This window comes from Phacochoerus africanus, chromosome 4, assembly GCF_016906955.1.
Source record: "Phacochoerus africanus isolate WHEZ1 chromosome 4, ROS_Pafr_v1, whole genome shotgun sequence".
In the NCBI taxonomy this organism is placed as follows: domain Eukaryota; kingdom Metazoa; phylum Chordata; class Mammalia; order Artiodactyla; family Suidae; genus Phacochoerus; species Phacochoerus africanus.
Genome location: NC_062547.1, coordinates 42,004,285 through 42,027,515, shown reverse-complemented (window position 1 = coordinate 42,027,515; position 23,231 = coordinate 42,004,285). Strand labels below are relative to the sequence as shown.

Below are 23,231 nucleotides of genomic sequence, written 5' to 3'. Positions count from 1 at the left end.
CTGCACACCATGGTCAGGAACAGGCGAGGGTGCGCTCAATTTATTGTCCCTTCACTGAATGTTTACATTGATAAGCACCACAGAGTGAACTGTGCTTCCCTCACTGGGACCACACAGAGGACAGGCCAAGAAGCCCTACATTACAACATCCTCCTGATGCCTCGGCTGGGCTGGAGCTCACATAAAGTACTTTGATTTCTTCTGCAGACTCTTAGTGATGGATGCTAGAATTGACTTGGCATCTTTGTCTGAAAGAGCAAAGTAAGTACTCATTAGTGTTAATGATGCTAGGGGCAAGGGAAACTCCAAATTGCTGGGTTTGCAGTCACTATGCAGGAACCAGGGGTTCCTCAATCCTCCCAGCCCCCGTCTTCCAAGGTCAGCTGAGTGTGTGAGGCCAAGAGCTGCCAGTCATTCAGCATTTACTATTTGCCGTGCATTGTGCCAGGCACTGCTATGCACCATCTCATTTAATCCTCACAGCAGCCCTAAGGCACACATGGGAAAACAAACTCAGAGTGACTTGCCAAGGTCACATGGCTGGTCAGTGTTGGAGCCAGGGCCCTGGGCCCGTGTGCTTACAAGCAGAATTAAGTTGTCAGGGATCTCTCTAGCTGTGGAATGAAAGCTGGATGTCTCCCATAGTGCCTTCCCTGGCCTAGTTCTCTTACACAGTTCGGCAGCCACTGTGGAGGCAGCATTTCTGTGCCAGACACTTAGCTGAGCACTTGGGAGACGGGACACGGTCCTTTCTCCAGAGAAAGTCATCTCTAGCAGGATGAAAAAGGTCTGTAACCATGGAGACCATGGACACCAATAGGGTGCCACGGAGACTTCAGAGAGTGGCAGAGGATGAGGCTCGAGAGAGAGGGTGGCAGGGTTAGGGGAAAGCCTTGTTGATTGTGATATTATCTGATAGATCATGGAAAAGCTAGGAGGGAGATGAAGCAACGGGGAGCAAGGCAGGACATCTTTGCATTTAGGGAGTTCACGCTACTAGCTGTTTAGCTCTGAAGACAGTAGGGTAGGTAGGAAGAAATAAAATATTTCCCTACATGAGCAGACATCACACATGTGTGTGCAGAGGGAGGGCCTTCAGTAAATTCCCTTCAGTGCCTCCCATCTATCCTTATCCTAGACCAGTAGCATGTGGAAATTCCCAGGCCAGGGGTCAAACCCATGCCTCAGCAGTGACAACTGGCAGATCCCTAACCCACTGAGCCACCAAGGAACTCCCAGTAGTTTTCAATCTTGGTTGCATATCAGAACCACTAGCAAAATGTTATAGAGATTCCTTCCAGATCCCTGCCAGGGAGATTGTGATTGGAAAGTCTGGTTTTAGGGCTGATCACCAGTATCTTTTTCAAATGCAAGTCTAGGCCCACCCAGAGTTGCAAACTACTGACTACTGACTACTGAGGGATTGCAAACTCCCAGCTCTGCAGAGGCCAGGCACATAACAAATGATATGGAGAGGATGGGAAAGTGTTACCGACGTTGGCCGGTTAGAGAATGTTTACCCCACCCAATGGCAGATGAAATAGTGACAGCCATAGGAAAAGAGTCAACAGCCCAGGAGACCACCATTTTGCGCCTCTGCTCCAGACAGGACACAGCCGGAGCGCCCGCACCCTCCCCGGCCGGCCAGGTGAGGCGCCCTCACCATAGACAGTGAGCTTGCAGCTGCTGCGGTCCTTGCCCAGCTCGTTCTCCACCAACACGCTGTACTCGCCGCTGTCCTTGAGTGTGCAGGTGGGGATGACGATAGTGCACACCCCGCTGATGGAGTTGTACCAGAATTTGGAATTGGCTGTGATGTTGACGTCGCCCTTGTAGAGGGTCACGGTGGGCCGCGGGTTCCCCAGGAAGGCGCAGGTCATGGTGCAGTCCTGGCCGCCCAGCACCCTGTGCGGCCTGAGCGGGATCAGGAAGCGCGGCGCGTGGCGCCAGTCCTTCTGCTGGTACGTCTTCGGCTTGGTGCTCAGGTCTTCGATTGTGCGGGCTGGACGGGCGGGCACCCCACCCGCTGCGCGCCGGCTTAGAGCTCAGAAGGCACCCCGCAGACCCAGCTCACGAAACCCCCATGACCTAGATTAGATTCCCACACGCTATGAGCTCTGGGCCCCGGCTTTATATTAGTTCCTAAGGTTCCCCTTCCGCCACTCTCCCATCCCCATGCCGCGGCTGGTTTCCAAGACCTAAACCAAATCTGGGGATTTTTTATGCTTTTCCAAACCCGGAAGTCCTAGACGTCTTTCCAGCCGCCAGTTTCCGGACTCGAGCTGTTACCTGGCTTGCAATTCCCCATCCAAGTTTTCCCCAGCGCCATCCCTGCCTCAGCGGTCGGTCTCCGCTCTCTCCAATTTAGGCCCTTGTTTCAAGTTTGCCCAAGGATCCCTACCCTCAACCCCTCCCTCCAGGGTTTCTGGATGTCATCCTCACTACGTGGACCCTCCCTAAGTCCTCACCCCCGTTGATTCCTCTGTTCAGACCGCGTCTCTGCTCCACGCTCCTGCCCTTTCCTCCCGCACCCACCATCAACCCCTTCACCAGGGGACCTCCCCACCTCCGCATTAGTCCCCGCCTCAGAACACTCTGAAAGAATATTCTCCCCTAGCCTTCCAGACCTCTGCTTTTCTCCCCAGGATCCCCTACATTAATTCAGATTTTACCTCAAATCCTGGGTACCCCTGCCCACCTTATCTCATCCCCAGCATCAGGGATCCTAGAGGTTACCTGAACCCCAAGACCCCAGACTCACTCTTGTCCTTGTTGACATGCCAGGTATCCTTGGAGTCAAGTGGGTCACTGTCACCGATTTTGTTCCGGGCCGTGTACTCTGAAGTAGTACTTCCTGCCTGGGATCAAACCCGTCACCTATACTTGTTGCTGAAAACACACTCTGCTGCAGTGAACCAGGTGGCGGTGCTGGCATCCCACTTCATGATGACATAGTGAGACTCGCTATCCTCCTGCACATTGGGGCTGTGGTTCCAGGTCAGAGTCACAGTGTTGGGGACCTCCTCAAACAACCGTAGGTTTGTGGGTGGCCGTGGAAAATCTGGAAGAGTCCGCAGATCCATCAGTAACCCTGGAGGAGGTTAGCTAGAGTTGTGTGACCCCACCCTAGCCGCCTCCCAAGCCCTAAGGAGGATGGGATGCACATTTACCTTCTTCTTCATCCTCTTCTTCTTCTTTTTTTTTTTTTTTTGCTTTTTTAGGGTCTCACCCATGACATATCCAGGTTCCCAGGGTAGGAGTCGGATCTGAGCTATAGCTGCTGGCCTACACCACAGGCTCACAGCAACACCAGATCCCCAACCCACGAACGGGGCCAGGGATTGAACCCACATCCTCATGGATACTGGTCGGATTCGTTTCTGCTGCGCCACTATAGGAATGCCATATTTATCTTCATCTAAATCTCAGGCAGCTGAGGTCTTGGGGTCAGAAAACTTTTTTTTTTCCCCCCCTAAAAGGCCACCTGTGGTATATGGAAGTTCATGGGCTAGGGGTCAGAACAGAGGTGCAGCTGCCAGCCTACACCACAGCCACAGCAATGTGGGATGTGAGCCTCATCTGCGGCCTACACCACAGCTCATGGCAATGCCAGATCCTTAACTCACTGAGTGAGGCCAGGGATCGAACCCGTATTCTCATGGATACTAGTCAGGTATAACCCAATAAGCCACAACAGGAACTCCCTAGAAAGAACGTTTTTGCTTTTTAGGGCTGCACCTTGGCATGTGGAGGTTCCCAGGATAGGGGTCGAATAGGAGCCATAGTTGCTGGCCTACACCACAGCCACAGCAACAGCAACATGGATCTGAGCCATGTCTGCGACCTACACCACAGCTCATGGCAACGCCAGATTCTTTTTTTTTTTTTGCCATTCTTGGGCCACTCCGCGGCATATGGAGGTTCCCAGGCTAGGGGTCCAATCGGAGCTGTAGCCACCGGCCTACGCCAGAGCCACAGCAACGTGGGATCCGAGCCGCGTCTGCAACCTACACCACAGCTCACGGCAACGCCAGATCGTCAACCCACTGAGCAAGGGCAGGGATCGAACCCGCAACCTCATGGTTCCTAGTCGGATTCGTTAACCACTGCGCCACGATGGGAACTCCTGCAACGCCAGATTCTTAACCCACTGAGCGAGGCCAGGAATCAAACCTGCAACCTCAAGTTTCCTAGTCTGATTCGTTTCTGCTTTGCCACAGCAGGAGCTCCTACGGTTCAGGAATTCTAATGAAGCTATATGGCCATGACACTCTGGGACTGTGAAGTTTCCCTAAAAGGGCTCTCCAGATGACCGTATCACAAATTTTAAAAGTATTCCCAATGATATATAGGCAAGTTACCCTGATTTTTTTTTTCCTTTTCTAGGGCCGCTCCTGTGGCATATGGAGGTCCCCAGGCTAGGGGTCTAATTGGAGCTGTAGCTGCCAGCCTATGCCACAGCCATAGCAACGCGGGATCGGAGCCATGTCTGTGACCTGCACCACAGCTCGCAGCAACACCAGATCCTTAACCCACTGAGCAAGGCCAGGGATTGAACCCACAACCACATGGTTCCTAGTCAGATTCATTAACCTTTGAGCCATGACAGGAACTCCACCCCATTTTTAATGGTTTCATCTCCATCTAGTCCTTCTGTCCCCTTACCCATTCTTTGCTCTCTCTCTGCCCACTGACTTTACTCTGCATATGCCCTGAAGCTCACCAGATATGACTGCAGAGGCTGAAATAAGGGCTTGGTCCTAGTTCAATGCCTCTGGGGCTTTAAGATACTGAGAAAAAGTAGAACAACCTTCTCCATTAAGGCAACAGCTGATAAAGTCTTGCTCTGTGGTGCCAGAGATTTCACTACCTTAAGATGTGACTGTACAGTGTTAAGAACTCAAACATGTGCGTGGATGTCCCCCGCCCCAGGCCTCTGCCCATTGTCATACCTGCTACACACACATGGATGTCATAGGATGCCTCTCCAAACTCATTCTGGAGCAAGATGCGGTACACTCCTGAGTCAGAGCGCTTGGTGCTGTTGATGAGGAACTGGGAATGGTTTTTGCTCTTGGTGATGGTCTCCCTGCCCTTGGTGGGGATGCCGTCCTTCTGCCAGATCACGTTGGGTGGTGGTGAGCCCTGGGTATTGACAGGAGATGGCACCAGGGGTCAACGGGGTGTTATGTGTGGGCAGGCCCTCACCCACTCTTAAGGAGTCTCCAGCCAGGCTCTAATGCCAGGGGTCTGGCGAGGCATAGAGCCAAATGCTGAGACTATGACAGCTCTCTATAGCAGCCATCTTGGTTAAGTGGTGGGCATCTGGGGGCCAAGGTCAGGAATGACTCACAGAGAAGGTGGCATGGATGCAGAGAGCTGTCCCAGCGCGAACCACCATGTGACTCTTCAGCCGGGTGCTGAGTCAACTTGGGAGCAGCTGAGATAGAGGAGACAGAGGTGGATCACTCTTTCCAGAAGACTCAGCTTTAAGCCTCCCCTCCAAAGCCTTTCCCAACCTCTCCTCCTTCATGCTCTCCCTGCAGGCCACACGACCTCTAGCAACTGCAATGCTGTGAATTTTCCCCCATCTGTCTCTCTCTAATAGCAGATGAGACTCTAGGGCAGGTTTTGTGTCTTATTTGTTTTTGTATCCCTAACACCTCCCTTGTCACATGGTAGATATTCTTTGGCACACAATGCATGGGTTTTTTTTCTTTTTGGTAAAGAAGCCCCTGAGGTCATCCCTAGCTCTGTAAAGCCACGACAAATATGGATGACTTTTTTTGATCACAGCATCACCCAGTTTTTCCTGTGGGATGAGGTCCCAGAGAGGAAGGTGTGGAGCTAGGATGCTGGGCCCTAAACCGAAGCCCTTCCTGCATCCCTCACCTAGTGGTGGCATCGCCCGGACCCCCTTGTCTAGCTCCACAGGCTCCCCAACCCCAGCCTCGTTCACAGCCCGGATTCGGAAGAAGTATTTCTGCCTCTCAGTGAGGCCTCCCATTGTGGAGTAGGTGCCTGAGATGGGGATCTTTGTGCACTTGGCCCACTCCTTGGTGTCTTCAGCCCGCATCTCAAGGATGTAGCCAGAGGGTGGGTCTCCATCTACAGGTGCCCTCCAGGTCAGGGAGATGCTGGAGTTGGAGGAATCAGACACGCGCAGGCCCTGCACCAGGCCTGGGGGTTCTGGGTGACACAGACACTAGTCAGCCCCCAAACTCCTCTCCACTCAACCCTGTGCCCAGGTCCCACACTCAGTACCCTGACACCTAACTTTTACCCCCTCTGTCTTCTGCTCTCACAGTTCACATGCTCAGTACCCAACCTTGCACCCTCAACAACCTCCAGGTTCAAGTCTCTCACTGACTCAGTACTTACACTCTTGAAGTCAATACCCTCCACATTCAATATACACTATACACTCACCCTCTCGATGTTCAAAACTCCAGCCTTTAGGAGTTCCTGCCATGGCTCAGTGGTTAACGAATCCAACTAGGAATCATGAGGTTGTGGGTTTGATCCCTGGCCTTGCTCAGTGGGTTAAGGATCCGGCATTGTCGTGAGCTGTGGTGTAGGTTGCAGACGCGCTCGGATCCCCGTTGCTGTGGCTCTGGCGTAGGCCGGTGGCTACAGCTCAGATTAGACCCCTAGCCTGGGAACCTCCACATGCCGCGGGAGCGGCCCTAGAAAAGGCAAAAAGACAAAAAAACAAAACAAAACAAAAACAAAAAAAAAAACTCCAGCCTTTGGCCCAGCGCATCATCCATGTGCAATATTCCCATCCCTAGGCTCGGCACCCTCCCAATCATTTCCCTAACACCCCTTCTCAATCCTCAAACATGCCTCTAAGACCTCACCTACCCAGATAACTCAATGTTTGATCAAAACTTTTTTTCCACCCCCCCTCCTCACTGTCCCTGACTCTCAGTCTTTATGTGAAGACTTGTTCTTGTGTGAATCCTGTCCCTCTCTCAGGCTGGCAGTTCCCGGAGAGTGGAGACTCTGTGACCCCCTCCTGATAGACTTTCCCAGGACAAAATCCTCTTTCTACCTCGAATGGCTAATTCCATTATGTGTTGGGGCCTGGCAGCCCCGTACTCACTGACAGGGTTCTTGGCTACCACCGAGCTGGACGGCATACTGGGCTGTCTGGGGCCTGCCTTATTCACCGCTACAACTCGGAATTCATATTCTGTGTCTTCCAGGAGGCCATCCACAGTGTACTTGGTACCTGGAGTGGGAATTTGAGGGGTCATAAGGCCGGGGTCCAACAGGACATGGAAGTGACCATAGAGTGAAAGGACATGGGATTATTTTTTTTGCTTTTTAGGGCCGCACGCCCAGCATATGTTAGTTCGCAGGCTAGGGGTCAAATTGGTGCTATAGCTGCTGGCCTACACCGCAGCCACAGCAACATGGGATCCAAGCCACATCTTTGATGTGCGCCACAGATCATGGTAACGCCGGATCCTTAACCCACTGAGTGAGGGTAGGGATGGAACCCTCATCCTCATGGATGCCAGTCGGATTTGTTTCCACTGTGCTGCAATGGGAACTCGATGGGATGCTATTAAAATCCCCAAAGGGGCGTTCCTGCCACGGCTCAGTGGTTCCTAGCCTCGGAACTTCCATATGCCGCAGGTACGACCCTAGAAAGACCAAAAAAAAAAAAAAAAGAAAAAAATAATAATAACAAAAAAAATAAAACCCCCAAAGTAGTTGGAGGATGGGGTATGTTCAGAGCAGCAGAGGTAGGTGGGTCCACCCAACAAAGTCTTCCTTTGTCCCTCCTGGGCCTCTGTCCCTAGGACCTCACCCTGGATGGGGTCTTTGTTCACTGGCACCCACAGGTTGTTGCCTTTCTTCCTCCGCTCCACAACGTAGCCAAGCACTGGGGCTCCCCCATCTTGGGTGGGGGCGTTCCATGTGATGGTCATGGACTCTTTGGTCACATCAGTCACTTGAGGCTGGGAGGCAAGACCAGGGGGCTCTGTGGGAGACAGAGGGAAGAGCATGTAGATAGTTGCCCACCCCATGCTGACCTCCCTCTGGTCCCCTCCTTAAAATGCTTAAGCCAATGATTGCTTTTTTTTTTTTTTTTTTTTAGGCCTGTGCCCACGGCATATGGAGGTTCCCAGGCTAGGGGTTGAATCACAGCTACAGCCGGCAGCCTATACCACAGCCACAGCAACGCAAGATCTGAGCTGCATCTTCGACCTACACCACAGCTCACGGTAACGCCAGATCCTTAGCCCACTGAGCGAAGTCAGGGATTGACCCTGTGTCCTCATGGGTACTAGTCAGATTTGTTTCCTCTGAGCCACATAGGAACTCTGGCATCAGCACTTTTTAAAGACCTCAAGAGATTCTAAGGTGTAGCTAAGATGGAGAATCACTGATTTGATTTTTCCAACCTGTGTGATCCCCAATGGCACAGTTTGTAATGTACTATCTTGACACATAGAGACAGAGAGCTCAGTTGGGAGAAGTGTAGTAAGTAATTAATTAACAATCATAATTAAAATGTCAGTGGTGAGAGTTCCCTGGTGGCTCAGTGGGTTAAAGATCCTGCATTGTCACTGCTGTGGGCCATGTTTGATCCCTGGCCAGGGAACTTCTGCATGTCATGGGTGTGGCCAAAACCTCCCCAAATGCCCAGGTGTCAAGGATTTTCTTTGGAAAAAAAAAATTAGAATGGATTCAAAGTTATCCAAACATCACTCTCCTTGGGTAAGGGATGGTTTCTGGAATAGAGAAACAAGTGGGGTAATTTCCCTGGAGTTGTGCACAGTTCTGGATATGCACACAGGAGCTGGCTGTGCATGTGACCTGACTGGAAGAAGCTGAGAATTCCTGCCCCAAATAAGGTTCTGCTCTTAACCCTAGAATTAGTCTGTCTCATGGGGCTGTTAGAGATGACCCTGTGGCATCCCCCCAACAGACCAGCATTCCTCACTGGCCGAATGGCCCCCACAGTGGCCCCCGAGTTCCCCATTGAGCATGGGGCCGTCTCATTGACCAATAGGATTTCCTGCAAATACTTCCTCTGTCTCCAGCAGGTCGCTCACTCCTTCTGAATTGATGGCCAGGATTCGAAACTGGTAGGCTTTCCCCTCTTCCACTTGTTGGTGGAGAACTTGGTGACTTTGCTGTCCACCTTGCCGACCTTAATCCAGGACTTCTTGCCAATTGCTCTCTGTTCCACTATGAACTGTGTCACAGGTCGCCCGCCGTTGTCCTTTGGGGCTTTCCACTTCATGTGCACACAATTCCCGGAGAGCTCCAGGAACTCCACCTGGCCTTGGGGAGGCTTGGGACGGTCTGAGGACAAAAGATAGTGTCAGAATGGGGCTTTGGAACAAAGGACCAAAACCGCTCACCGGAGTTCACCCGACTGGGACATGGCTAGATTCTGAGTTTTGTGGATCCCTAAGAGTTTGATCCCTGTTCCCCTGAGATTCCATCTGCCTGGGAATAGGTGACCTGGAGACCTGCAGAGCCCCTGCTTCAGCACATGTCCACCGGTCTTCTTTCAGACAAGGTCTCCAGTACTTTTTCTGATTATAGTTTATTTTATAATAACATGTCTGCCAGTTTTCATCCCTTTGGGGTTGAAGGACTGCTGGGGATAATTCACTCCGTGTCCCCAGCACTGACAACACAGAGGAGGTGCTCAACCATGCTGCTGAACCGAATTGAAACCTAAGCCATCCCAACCCACGGCTTGATGGACATGCACGTGGAGGAGGTGGTGATGGGGTGTGTGTGTTGGATGTTGAATGAATGAGTTCACTAAGGCCAGCTCCTCCTCTCTTTCTCTAACTTTATGTTCAAGCCCCATTTCTACTCCCCTTCCACCTTTCCCTACAACCCCGTTTTATCCCTAATCGTATCTCCCCCCCCTCACTCTACTTCACTTCCAACTCCAGTTCTCTTCCCAACCAAATTTCATCCCTAAATCCCACTTCTCTTTCAGCTATTTCCACCTTAGTTCCAACCACATCCTCATCTCCAAGTCAATCACAATACTTAAGGAACATGTGAAGGTCTATTATGGGCTGTGCACTCTGCTACATTCTTTAAATTCCCTTGAGATAGGCATTTAAAAAGAACATCCAGTTTCAGAGTTAACTGACTTGCCCAAGGCCACCTAGTTAGGACCTTAGGAAGTGGGCTTCTAGCTGCAAAGCCAGGACTTCAATCCCATGCTCAGCCCAAACTCCAATTCTCTCCTCCGCCTGCGTCCTAAGCCCTGAGCAGCAGGTGCCCCCAGCCTAGCCAAGCCAGGGTACTGCCCTCACCCAGCACGCTGAGGTGCAGAGTGGCTGTGGCCGTAGTCATTCTTGAGCTTGAGCAGAATAAGGCCGCTGTTCACAGTTTGAAATGGTGAGCAGCGCCTGCTCTTCCCCAAGCTTTATTGACACGCGTTCCTCCTCCGTCACTTCCATGCCGTCCTTGTACCATGTCACTTTGGGCAGAGGCTTGGCTCGGAAAGGCACCTTGATGTTCGCCGTGTGGCCCACCTTCACGGTCACAGGGTGCGGCTAGCGCCTCCAGTAGCGACAGGTCGATGATAGGAGGATCTACAGGGCAGGTCGGCAGGGAAGACTTGCCCAGCAGGGGTGGGGGAGGAGCCAAGGGATGGTGGAGGAGCCTATGGGACTGGGGGAGGAGCTAGGAGTAGGTGGGTGGGCCAAACGTGGTCTAGATTTGTCTGGGGGGGTGACTTTACCTGCAATAAATACTGAGGCTTCACTCTCTGCACCCCTGGCCCGGAATGTGTACTTGCCCTCGTGCTCGGGCCCCATATTGGGGAAGATGAGCTTGTGCACCGCACCCTGCTTCACGATCTGCACGCCAGGCAAGCCCTTGATCTGTGGGGTGAGGAGAGGGCATGAGTGTGAGTGTGTCTGGTGGATCCTTTGCTTCTCCATTCCCTTCCCTGGCCGTTGCCTCGGACCTCCTTGCCATCCTTCAGCCACATTGCCCTCCACTTTCTCGTCGTTCAGCACTACGCACAGCTCAGCCGGGGTCCCTGTGGCCGCCTGCACATCAGACATCCCGCTCTTCACCGTGGCCAGCCGCTCTGGAGACAAAGGAGGCAGGGCCTGGGTTAGGATGTTGAGTGGAAGGGGTCGAGGGAAAACGGCGTGTGCGGGGGCGTGGGGTGGTCTGTCAAAATCATTTATGATGAGAAGTTGCCTGTCCTGGTGAAGTGGAAACAAATCCGACTAGGAACCATGAGGTTTCGGGTTCTATCCATGGCCTCCCTCAGTGGGTTAAGGATCCTGCATTGCTGTGAGCTGTGGTGTAGCTCGCAGATGCGGCTCAGATCTGGTGTTGTGGTGGCTGTGGTGCAGACTGGTGGCTACAGCGCCGATCGGACCCCCCTAGCTGGGAACCTCCATATGCCGCGGGTGTGGCCCTAAAAAGACAAAAAAAAATCATTTATGATGAGCAAGATGTTTGGAATTGGGTGAATGGGGAATTGACAGTGGAGGGATTGAAGCAGGTAGAGAGAAGGTTGAGGAAAACAGTGGCTGAGGAAAACAGTGGCATTGGGAAATGGCAACCAGGAATTACAGGAGATGGCACAGGGGAGGCTGTCATCAGAGGTTGGTCAGTGGGGACTTAGGATGCTCAGGTGAAGAAGAGGACTAGACAACAGAGATGCAGGTGGTTAGTGGAGTTGGGATCTTTAGCTGTGGTTATGCTGCTCTATGGGATACTCAGCGCTTATTGGGAGTTGAGGGTCAGGTCAGGTCAGTGGGGAATGGTCAGGGACAGCAAGTAGGGGCTGGCCAGGGTCAAAAGGTGTGAATGATCAGGGTTGATAGGCATGGTCAGAGTCTGGAAGTAAATGATGGATGAAGTCAAGGGATTTTGGACAGAGTTCAAAAGATGAGGAATGATCAGGGCCCGGGAGGTCGGAGATGGTCAGAATTTGAGAGATGGGGGTGGTCCCGGGGCAGGGGGAGGTAGAAATAAATCATGGTCTGGAGGAGGGTTGAAGTCAGCAGGGTAAATGGTGAATTCCACAGTAAGAAACTATTAGGGCGGGGCGGCGGTGGGGATTGGTCAGTGAGGACTGACAGGGTGCATATATACCCTCCACGGTGAGTACAGCAAGTACTGCAGTATTCAGTGGGGTTCCCATCCTGCATAGCCACCACCGTGTACTCGAGGCTGTCACTGAGCTGCGCGTCATCAATGACCAGCTCTGCTCGCTTGCCCTCATGGCTCGTCCTGTATTTGGGGCTGTGCTCCAGCAGCTGCCTGTCCTTCTTCCAGCGCAGGGTCATATCCTTGGACGTCAGCTCACACTCAAGGCATGCACGGGTCTTCTCTTTCACAAGTACATTCTTGAGGTTGCTCACAAACTTTATGGGGATGCCTACAAAGTCAGACAAACACTTGGTCCTGCTCCAAACCTCCCACAACCCTTCCCTACTGCGTGATGTTGCCCCACGCTTCTTTTTGACCCCAGAAAGCACAAGGCCGTGTGACACGGAGTGCGTTTGCGTGCAATGTGTGATTCACAGAGGTACCGGGCAGTGGAGAGTTCCAACTCTGCCTCTCACTGCTAGCTGATGGTATGCAATGCATTCTCCCTCTGAGTCTCAGTCCTCATACGTACAATAGGACAATAGCTTTTTACCTCCTTACAGCCCTGCAGTCAGTTTCTCTAATGCCCCCTTGGAACTCCAGCCATAATTGCATTGTCTCTCAGTGTCTGGACATGCATACATGCTGTTCCCTCTCCTGAGAATGTCCTCTTCTCTTCCCCTTTCTCTGGAAACCAGACCTCTTTTCGTTTCTCTTGGTAAAGCTTGGCCATCATTTCATCACATCCTTTCTGACCTTGCCAGGTGGTACTTCTTCTTTGGGTTCTCACAACCCCCATGTCTCCCTCCATCACAGCAATGATGATTCCATGTCACGTGTCAAGTGTGGTCACATGTGCGACATGCTTCTTGATGTATCTACCATCACATGAAACTCTCTAAACTAGCTCTAAGAATGCAAGTAGTCTAGAGTGATGTGCTGTAATATATGATATTAGAGCCCTAAAAGTTAAAAATTTCTTGGCCGATGATCTCCCCGCTGGTAGTAAGATCCCAGTGTGTCTTGACTCCTTGCTTGAGAACTTTTGTTCTAGTTCCATTTCCCCACCTGCTTCTCCCTCTAGACTAGGAGTTAGGGAGGAGAACCCTCTATCTTCCTAGTATCCATGACAGGGCCTTGCAAGGAGAAGATGGATGGATACATGAATGGATGGGTGGATAGCTGATGGATGGATAGATGGATGGGTGGATGGATGAGTGCCCACCCCTCAAGCTCTGGCCAACCACTCACAGTCAATATTGAGCTGGGCCTTCTGAACCAGGTTCCCTACCTCGGCAGAGACCTCGCCACTGTCGCTGAGTCTGGCATCCTTGATCTTAAGCGTGTGGGTCAGACCATCTTCAGACACTGTGATGGCATACTCGTCATCCCTCTTCAACTCCTTTCCATTGAACTTCCACACAAAGTTGGGCACTTTCTTGGAGAGGCGGATCTCAAACACTGCTGTTGGCGCTCTGTCTCCTTCATGGGCTTCATCTCTCTCCCAAGAACTTCAGTGGCTCATCTGCAGCAAGAAGTAAGAGGGACAGTCATTGGGCTGCATTTCTGGGCCTGCTTGAGGGGTTGGATGGTGAAGGGGGGCAGACAGACTCAGGTATCACTGGCCTCCTGTAACCCACATCCTTCCTTTCACCGTGCTTATGAATCCCTGGCATCCTCCCCAGGAATGATAAGACCAATTTTTTAAATGAATATTAATTTGTCTGATTTTAGATATGTTCCAGGCACTATTTTAGCCAAATTGCACATATTAAAGCATCCATTTATCACATAGGAAGAGTCTCCTATTAATTCCCATTTTTCAGATGGGAAAACAGAGGCAAAGAGAAGTTGCATACCTTGCCCCAAATACACAACTCATAAGTTGGACAGGTGCAGATATTTGAACCCAGTAGTTTAACTCCAGAGACTGTGGATTAACCATCATGCTACATTGCCCAGGGCCCTTTATCTCAGTCCTCCCCCTTAGACCCCATGTTTGTTTCCTCCGCTAATTCCCAGCCACCCATGCAGTCCTTGCATAGCCCCACAGTCTTTTCTCCCATTTTGCCATGGACCCCCATCTGAGATATTCCTCTCTCCTGACCCTGACCGTGTCCTCCTATGCCTCCTGGTGCCCACACGCATACCCAGGACCGTGAGCTCTGCATTCATCCGCTTGTTGCCCACGCACAGGCTGTAGGTGCCTGCGTCGTTTATGTTCACGTTGGTGATTGCCAGCATGTACTTGGTGCCCATCTGCTTCGTGTCATACCTGCCCAGGGAGTACTGGATCCTCAGGGGCTCATCATCCTGCCTCACGGAATAGGGAGAGAAGCTGATGAAGGGGTTTAGGAGATTTCTAGTGGTCCCCATTCCCCAAGGCCAGCTGAGCTGGAAGGTGCCATATCTATCTCTCCAAACCCTCAAACATATTCAGAGGCCTCTAAGATGTCTCTAGCCTCGTCATCTGGCTGGTGGGATCTAGGATCCCTGCCTGCCATGAGGCCTGAACTCTAAATATGCATGAGTGTCCACTAGACCACTTTTTCTTAGAGGCCCAGATCTTTAGTGACCTTCAGGACTCTCTACCCAGCCTTTTCAGATGAGTAGACTGAGGCAGACAGAAGGAAAGTAACTGTCTCAAAGCAAACAGCAAACTGGTGGATCACTGAAGAATAAAGCCCAGCTCCCAGCCAGTTTCAACCATACCAGGGGGTAGCCTTTTGATGGGCTGGAGAGAGGACATGGGTGATGGGTAATGAGAGGGTCTTTGAAGGGAACAGGTGCAGAGAAAAAATGATATTCCAGGGTGGGCCTGCCTAGGTGTTCCACCCACCATGAGCCACGTCATTTGATATTGGGGTCCTTCAGCTCCATGATGCATTCAAAAACCACCGTGCTGTCCACCTTGGTCTCTATGTCTTCCAGGGGCTTCAGAATCCGGATGGTCTGAGAGATTGTGACAACAAAATGGCAGACGTCAGGGGCATCTGGAGTCTGCTTAGTCTGTGTCCCCAGTCCTGAAGGAGCCCCTTGGGGGTCTGGGGAGAAATGACCAGGCTGATTAGATAGCTGTGACTTCCCTCCCCAAACCCCCCACATTGATTGACTTGCAGATTTAGGGGGAAATGGATATGGGAAGGGAAAGGAACCACCGTCTGTGGAACAGTCTCTGTATACGTAGGCCCATTACACAGGTCCTCTAAGTCCAATAATGAGGCTCAGGAATTATAAGAATGAGAGTGAGAATGAATGAGAACACCACCACAGAACACATGAAAGAGGAAAGCATAATTTTCATTGTGCAAATGAGGAAACCTAGGTCCAGAGAAACACCCCGCCTTCCAAGGATACTCAGTTAATAAGACAGCAGAACTGGAATTTGAATCCCGGTCCATCTGACTCCAAAGTCCATGCAAATACATCAGGGAGCAGTGAAGAGAGGAGAGATAGAAGGAAGGTGATTTAAGTTCCTTTCCTGCCCCTGCAATAGAGTTTGCCCTTACCTGTGCATGCGCAGAGCAGGAAGACCTTGCCGTCGAAAGTCACTCAGGCACTGGAACTTTTTGGTAAGGCCTAGCCCCTGGCTTGCAGCCCCCTGCCCCCCTGATGGACATTGACCTCCACCTCCACTTTTTTCATCTCTTTGAGCTTCTTGAGCAGCCCCCGGAAGTTGGTGAAACCATACTCCATGCAGACCTTCTCAAAGTCCTTCTTGGGCACCTTGGACAAAATCTCCAGCATCTCTTTCTCATCTGTCATCTTCTTCTGCTTCTTCTTGGGAGCAGGGGGTCCCCTGGAAGGCAGAGGGTACCAAGCTTGCACTTAAAGCCCTTCTCTGAAGACAAAAGGAGGCTTTTCGAACCTTGAGATGCCCCTCCCCACTCCATGGATCCTCGGAGGATGGGCTGTTAACTCAGAGCCCTGTTGATAGGCCTTCTAGAAGCTCTGGCCTGTAGGGTGGGGGTTCCATGCCCTGGACAGAGGAGCCTCCGAGCCTCACCTCTTCTTCAACATCTTTTTGAAATCCACTTTTTCTTAGCCTGAGTACAGAGAGAGGGATGGGGTCAGACAGGGGGAGGTTGGTCCCTCAGAGGAAAGGCCAGGAGGAGGGGGCTGGCTCACCTTTGGTCACCAGCAAGGACACAGTATAGATGGTGTCTGCATGGTCATTGCTTGCGATGCACGTGTAGTTGTCAGAGTCATCCGAGGTCAGTGGCTCCAGCTGGATCAGAGTTAGGCTGTTAGTGGGGGAGGTGGGGAGAGAACCACAGAGAGACTTTCAGTGAGACAGGAAAGGAAGGCGTTTTGGGGGATGGCAGAGGAGCTGAGAATTGGATGTAGGTGTGGATGATCGAACAGCTTCTCTGATTGGGAGGTGCCAGGGAGCAGTCAGTGTGAGTGTGTCTGTGTGAAGCCTGATTCCACATTAGATTCCCTGCCTTGGCTGTGAGCTTCTGGAGGACAGGGACTTCCCTGGAGTGGTCACGCTACCTGCAGTTTCTGGCACTGGGCTGAGTACTCCTCTCTTGAACACCTATTTACTCCTCTGTACCAGGCATTTGGCTGAGTCCCTGAGGAAACCGTGGTGAATGAGCCTTGGTGCCTATAGAAAGGCACTGACATAACCCCTGTGCTCCTAGAAAATGCTTGCTGAACGAATGAGCTTGGCCAGTAGGGGGACTCTGGGCTGCTTGTGTGTGCAGTGAGGGGCTGAGGGTCCGATCATGGATTTTTGGAAGGAGAAGGATGCAACTCGCATCCCCGCGGAGGGGGGAGGCTCTCTGCCTTCACAGTGGGAAGTCCCGGCATGACAAATTGGAACAGGAGAAATCATAGGCCTAGGTTTCCCAGGGACCCATCCCTCCCTTTCCTCAAAAGGTTTGGACCCAGAGGCTGCAGACGATGGTTAGACCTTAGGCGGGCTGGCTTGTGGCATTGCTTTTCTGAAAGATCCCAGAAACCCTCAACCTCACCTACATTCTATGACCAGCTCCCTCTCTCTGTCCAAGCCCTGCCTCCACTCAGTCTGGCTCCACCCACTATGGGCTCCTCCCCTTCAGGCCACACCCATCGCTTTGGTCTCACCTCACTTTTGGGCTCCTTCACCTTCAGGAACCTCTTTCTCTTCCATTTGGTCCTGCCCCCTGCCTGTCCTAGCTCTGCCTTGCCCCGCCCCTGATTTTGGTCCCCTGCTCACTCTGGCCCCAGCTCCTAACTCACCCTCTCTTATCCCGCCTCTCCTCTAGGACACTGAGAGCCCCTCTCCCCATCTTCCAGTTCTTGGGTCTCCCTTGTGGATCTCTTGTCTGTGAGAGCACCGGGGGGCCCATCCCAGGGGGCCCAGCCTCCGGCCTTTTCCATAACTGGCCCCCTCACCTTCAGCACGTGCTCCTTGTTAATGCTGTCGTAGAACATCTTGGCGGACTCCTTGATGGGGATGCTGCTCTCCCTCTTCCAGGAGACGTGGGGTTTGGGGTTCCCTTGCACCCGGGTTCAGAACACAGCTCTATCCCCTGCAGTGGGCACAGGAACCATTTTTGCCTCTAAACTGCACTTTCTGCCTGCTTCCAGCCCTGGGCAGGGGAGGGACCCTAGGCTTGGCTTGGTGTTACTGTGTATTGGGGGGACAATGGTGGTGGTGATGGTGGCTGCAGCCGTGGCGGTGGTGGCGGCTGGGACACTGGGGAAGAAAAGGAAGCACCTGGGGGCCTGGGAAGACATTGGGAGAGACGTACCCTCGGGTGCGGTGACTGGGCGAGGTTTCTCCACGAACTCGGGGACGCTCTTGCCGGCAGGGATGCTGGAACTCCGGGTCACCAAGCTGAAGAACTCCGAAGATCTGGAGGACCTCCTTGTCATGAATTCCTCTGTGGTGGCAGGTGGGAGGTCAGAATGGGCTCTGGGCAGAACTTAGCCTGGGATTGAAGGGCTGACCTTTTCTTGAGGGGACAGTGGGGCATTTTAGGTCAGGGGAGTCAGGACTGGCTTTGGCCAAAACAAAGACCTTAGAGTCAGTGGGTCATTGTGTTATGGCTAATTGCAACCACTAGGGAGCCAATGCCCTACCTACCCCTTAATGGTCAATCTCGTTAAATGGGTCACGGTCTTAAGTTCTACTTTTTCCTCTTTTATTATTTTTATTTATTTAAATTAATTAGTTAATTAATTATGCTTTTCAGGGCCGCATCTGCGGTATATGGAAGTTCCCACACTAGGGGTCGAATTGGAGCTGCAGCTGCCCACCTACACCACAGCCATAGCAAGGCCAGGTCCTTAACCCACTGAGTGAGGCCAGATATTGAACCCACATCCTCATGGATACAGTTGGGTTCATAACCCGCCAAGTCACAACAGGAACTCCTACCCCCCCCTTTTTGGTCATTTTTGGCCACCCTGTGGCCCATGAAGCTCCTGGGCCAGAGATCAGATCATAGCCACAGGCACAACCTAAGCTGCAGGTGGCAATGCTGGATCCCTAACCCACTGTGCTGGGCCAGGGGTTGAACCTGCACCTCTGTGGCTCCTAAGACGCCACCAATCCTGTTGTGTCACATCAACAGCATCCACAATGGGAATTTCTGCTTTTATTTACTTTTTTTTTGGCTGCACCAACTGTGCACAGAAATTCCCAGGCCAGGGATTGAACCTGCACCACAGTAGTGATCTGAGCCACAGCAGTGACAGCAATGGATCCTTAACCTGTGGAGCCACCAGGGAACTCCTTTTCTCTTTTTTTAGAAGGAAACTTCTCTTTGGGATTTTATTGATCTCTTGGGCTTCTCTTGTGAAGTTCTGGTCACCCAGTAGCATTAAATAGTGATCAGAGGTCTACAGGCTGCACCTGGTCTACAGATGTTTTTATTTGACCTCTGTAATGTTTAGACAAAAAGTAACCACTTGGAGTTCCCGTTGTGGCGCAGTGATTAACGAATCTGACTAGGAACCATGAGGTGGCGGGTTCAGTCCCTGCCCTTGCTCAGTGGGTTAACGATCCGGCATTGCCGTGAGCTGTGGTGTAGGTTGCAGACGTGGCTGGGATCCCGTGTTGCTGTGGCTCTGGAGTAGGCTGGCGGCTACAGCTCCGATTGGACCCTTAGCCTGGGAACCTCCATATGCCGAGGGAGCAGCCCTAGGAAAGACAAAAAGACAAAAAAAAAAAAAAAAAAAGTAAACTCTGCTAAAAATGGAGAGGGAGTTCCCGTCATGGCTCAGCGGGAACAAATCCGACTAGTATCCATGAGGACGTGGGTTTGATCCCTGGCCTCGGTGGGTCGGGGATCCGGCGTTGCCGTAAGCTGTGGTATAGGTTGCTGACATGGCTTGGATTTGCTCCGATTTGACCCCTACCTAGCCTGGGAATCTCCATATGCCATGGATGCAGCCCTAAAAAAAAAAAAAAAAAAAGAGGAGTTGGTAAAGAGTGTTTATCTGGGCTTGAACTCTGTGCACAAAGGGTTCTGAAGGAGAGGCAACAGCTGGGAGGACGGGTATTCAATATCCTGGTCCCTGGCCATCTTTTAATCACTTTCCTCTAGAGACAATGACTAAAACAATCTGTTCTGCTCTGAGACCGTTTCTCAGCTTTCCCTTGGATCCAGCCTCCCCTAAGTCTGGTCCCCAAGGGCCGAGCGTCTGGAAACTCAAGTCACTTGTTTATATGACTCTCTCCACTGGCAGCTCCAAGTCTTCTCTTTTTTAAATGGAGCAGGGCTAGCATTGTTACTCATAGCTGGTAAGATTGCTACCTCTCTAACTTCCTCCATGCCTGAAATCCTATTGTTGGAGATTCGTGCATTTGCCTATGGCTCTGATTGCCTCAAGCAATTAAGTCATCCATCACTCATACACATCCATGTGACTGATTTTTCCTAAGCTGTTTTCCTGGAGATCCAATCTGTGGGTGAGCATCCAGCTGGCTAAGCTTTATCAAAGCACAGATTAGAAGACAGGTTGGGAAGGGTTTCTGGGGGTATACTGGGCTCTTGAGGGGCCCAGGAGTCGCCAAGACTGTAGAAAGGCTGCCCCAACCTGATCCCCCCCTTGCCCGCACTGCTCCCACTCTACTTGCCTCCCACGATCTTGGTTGTCTGGGAGAAGGTCTGCACGTGGGTGGTGGAGCTGGAGAACTCCATGGACACGTGTTCCTGAACCATCTGCTTGCGGTGAATGGTTGTCATGGTGACAGCAGGCGTGGGCACTCACCTGGGAGAACCAGGGAGAGGATGAGGCCACGAAGGACAAAGAAGGGAGCAGGAGAGAGACTCAGAGATGTCCTTATGTGTGTGTCGGGGGGGAAGGGACAGGACAGGTGGGCACACGGGGAGATGGCTGTGCAGAGGAGAGGTCAGTGGTAAGCCTCTTCTCTCTGGCCTCTCTTCTCTTCCCGTGGTGTCTCCTTTTCCCTGGTTGGCTACAAGGACCAATGGGCCTGTCCTCCACTGAGTGACCCTCAAATCCTTCCAAATCCTTGGAGGAGGAGGATGTAGGCCTTAGACTGACCCAGCAAACCCAGTAAGGCCCAGAGGGAGTTGAGGATATCTATTGATAGCTACATGGAACTAGGGAGGCAGCGCTGGCTGTTTCATCAGAAGGAAATGAAGTCAGACCTGAGAAGGAACTTCCTGATTAAGCCATACCAGAGCAGGCCTTGAAAGGAAACTGCAGATCTTCATGCCCGGCCCTGGGGAGCCCTGGCATGGGGGGAATGCTAAGCCTGATGACAGTGTGTTTCTACAGCTTTGTCACTTGTGACATGGTAAAGACAGAGGTTACATTCTTATTTCCCAAATTTTTCCCCCCTCTGGAATCGATAATTCACATAGTTAAAAAATAAAACAATAGAAACTCCGTGTGAAGGAGCTCCCTCCCCTCCCCCGCCCTCTCCCAACCCTCCCCAGCAGGTAACCACTTGCGGTCTCTGGGTTCCTTCTGGAGCTCCTTCACACAAACACGAGCATGTTTTTGTCTGCACCGTCCTTTTTTACATGTAAAGTAGCCTCCTATACACACTCTTAAGCTCTCTTTTTACTTTATGCCTTGTGGAGAGCTTCCCATCCCAGTTCAAAGTTTCCTCATTCTTGTTAACAGCTCCACAGCACCTTCGATTTCACCAGAGTGGCAGTTTTTAAAACCCTATTCTGTTTAAGAGAAACTATCCAAAGACACTCAGGCCACAACCCTGGCTTTGGGACTCCCAGACCAGTGCCCTTCTAGGGGACTGCACAGTTTTCTTTCGAGCTGGAAGGTGTGGGACTAAACTTTACCCTCTCACCCGGTGATTGATACGTCTCTGCCTGGCCTGTTTCGCTCTCCCAGTTCTGAGACCAGCTCCCCTGTCCCAGCTCCTGCTGTCCGTCTCTGGGTTCAGAAGGTAGCAGACTCTGCCCTTTTCCTGAGGGAAGAGGGGAGCCTTACCTTAGTGTGACCAATCCTTCTTAACCCTCGACTGCTTTGTCCACGGCCTTGGAGGCTCAGCTGGTGCCTGGGCTGCAGACTGGCCAGTCTCCTTCTCCCTTTGCCCCTGCAATGGGGCCACCAGGAGTCACTGGTTCCTTAAATGTCTGGCCCCCTGGGGGCGATCCCTTACTCAGGCTGTTCAGTTGCCCTAGGCTGGGACACTGCTTTGGGGGATGGGAGGGACTGAGACCGGGGCCAAGGCTGGAGGAATTTGCGGGACCAGGCAGGTGGGCAGGAGTCTGAGAGCGGTGGTCCCAGAGGGACTTTTTTAGCACAGAGGTTTTGGTTCTCACTGCTGTCCGGTGGGACCTCTCTGAGCTGAGGAGTGCAGGGTAGTGTGGGTATGTGTGTCCCCACAGGGCTTGGGGAGCAAAGCAACAGGTCTCCGTTTTCCGGCAACTGAACAGGGGTGAGTTGGGGAGAATCTAGTGGGTCTGTCATTTTGCACAAATCCTGAGGGCGGCCACCACTGATGCTGTGCCTTGACAGCCTGAGTGGCCTCATGGGGCCACCTGGGGAGAGAAGAGGGAACTGTTGGCTCTTCTCCCCGCTCCCACTCTTGCAGCGCAACCCTCTGATCTGGGCAGGAGGGTAGTATGGCTGGAGTGCAGGCCCCCATGCTCTGGGACCTCCACCCCAGCCATCTCTTGTTCCTCCCTATGGGCAGCCCAGACCCTCAACCAGCCCCCTCGAGGCACACTGCTTACCTTGTAAGGACCTGTTGGTTGGTCAGCAGCCCTGCCCTGGCCTCCCTCCTGCCCTGGGGTGACCCACACCTGTCAGCAGGGGCACGACAGCTACTTTTGCTGCATCCCTAGGGGCTGGGGTAAGAATAGAGCGGGAGGGCTACTCTCAGCCTAGGCCTTACAAGGGAAACTGCTGGGTTGCAGCTATGTTGGGACCTGCAGGGGCTAACATGGGATAAGTGGGCTGGCCAACAGAGAGGGGCCTGGGTGTGACCTGAAAGTCCCCCTCCCTCAGCCTTGACCCCTCTGTTGAAGCTGGTGGCCTGCCAGACACTCTTCTTTCTCTGGAAGCCTCCAACACCTGTCCATGAGGCTCCCCATGGCCCCTGGCTCCTGGCGGGCTGGGAGGGTGGGGTGTGTGGGAGTCCCTGCCCAGGGACTTTGGCTTACTCCCAACCTCCACCAGGAGGCGCTAGAGAGCAAAAAGGCCAGGCTCTGTGTGTGTGTGTGTGTGTGTCTGCATGCCCACATGCACCTGACTGTGAACCTATACCAGGAGGAGAGGCATGAAGGGAGGTACAGGGGGACGGGAAGTAGAAGGGAGAGGCAATCACACAGACCCAGGAGGCTAGTTTTGCTCAAAATGCTCCGTTTATTGCTCTATTCAATGACCATGAGCAAATTATAAAAAGACACCAAATGTCTCTGTCTGCCGTGGAATAAATATTTAAAGTCAGCAATAAAAACACGTGGCTCCAAGATAACACATGTTGCCAAAGAGTCATGCACGCCCTGCTGACGGGCTCTCAATACACGCATGGACATGGGACACACGCAGAGCTACACAGGGCAAGACTGCTGGGAGGGATTTCCCACAGCAACACAGAAGAATGTTTCACACAGATCTGGGGCCGAGTCCCCACCCCACCCTTGGAGCTCCCCCTCTCCCACTAGGGGCCAGGTCCTCCGGGGTCA

At 52.3% G+C, this 23,231-nt stretch overlaps 1 protein-coding gene across 1 annotated transcript; it reads right to left on the bottom strand.

Annotated features, from left to right (window-relative positions):
- Positions 1–109: 109 nt before the first annotated feature.
- IGSF22 (immunoglobulin superfamily member 22) lies at positions 110–20,291 on the bottom strand. The gene is given in 33 exon segments (XM_053743494.1): positions 110–248; positions 1,664–2,002; positions 2,762–2,834; positions 2,836–2,879; positions 2,882–3,061; positions 4,953–5,145; positions 5,354–5,426; positions 5,428–5,440; positions 5,893–6,189; positions 7,106–7,234; positions 7,820–7,993; positions 9,023–9,124; positions 9,127–9,324; positions 10,305–10,333; positions 10,335–10,376; positions 10,378–10,545; positions 10,547–10,586; positions 10,736–10,877; positions 10,964–10,987; positions 10,989–11,089; positions 12,112–12,130; positions 12,132–12,397; positions 13,360–13,578; positions 13,581–13,608; positions 13,611–13,633; positions 14,259–14,425; positions 14,948–15,060; positions 15,733–15,907; positions 16,115–16,154; positions 16,237–16,336; positions 17,491–17,627; positions 17,850–17,981; positions 20,183–20,291. Coding segments are annotated over 33 exon segments (3,960 nt in total). The 3' UTR covers positions 110–177.
- Between the last annotated feature and the right edge of the window lie 2,940 nt (positions 20,292–23,231).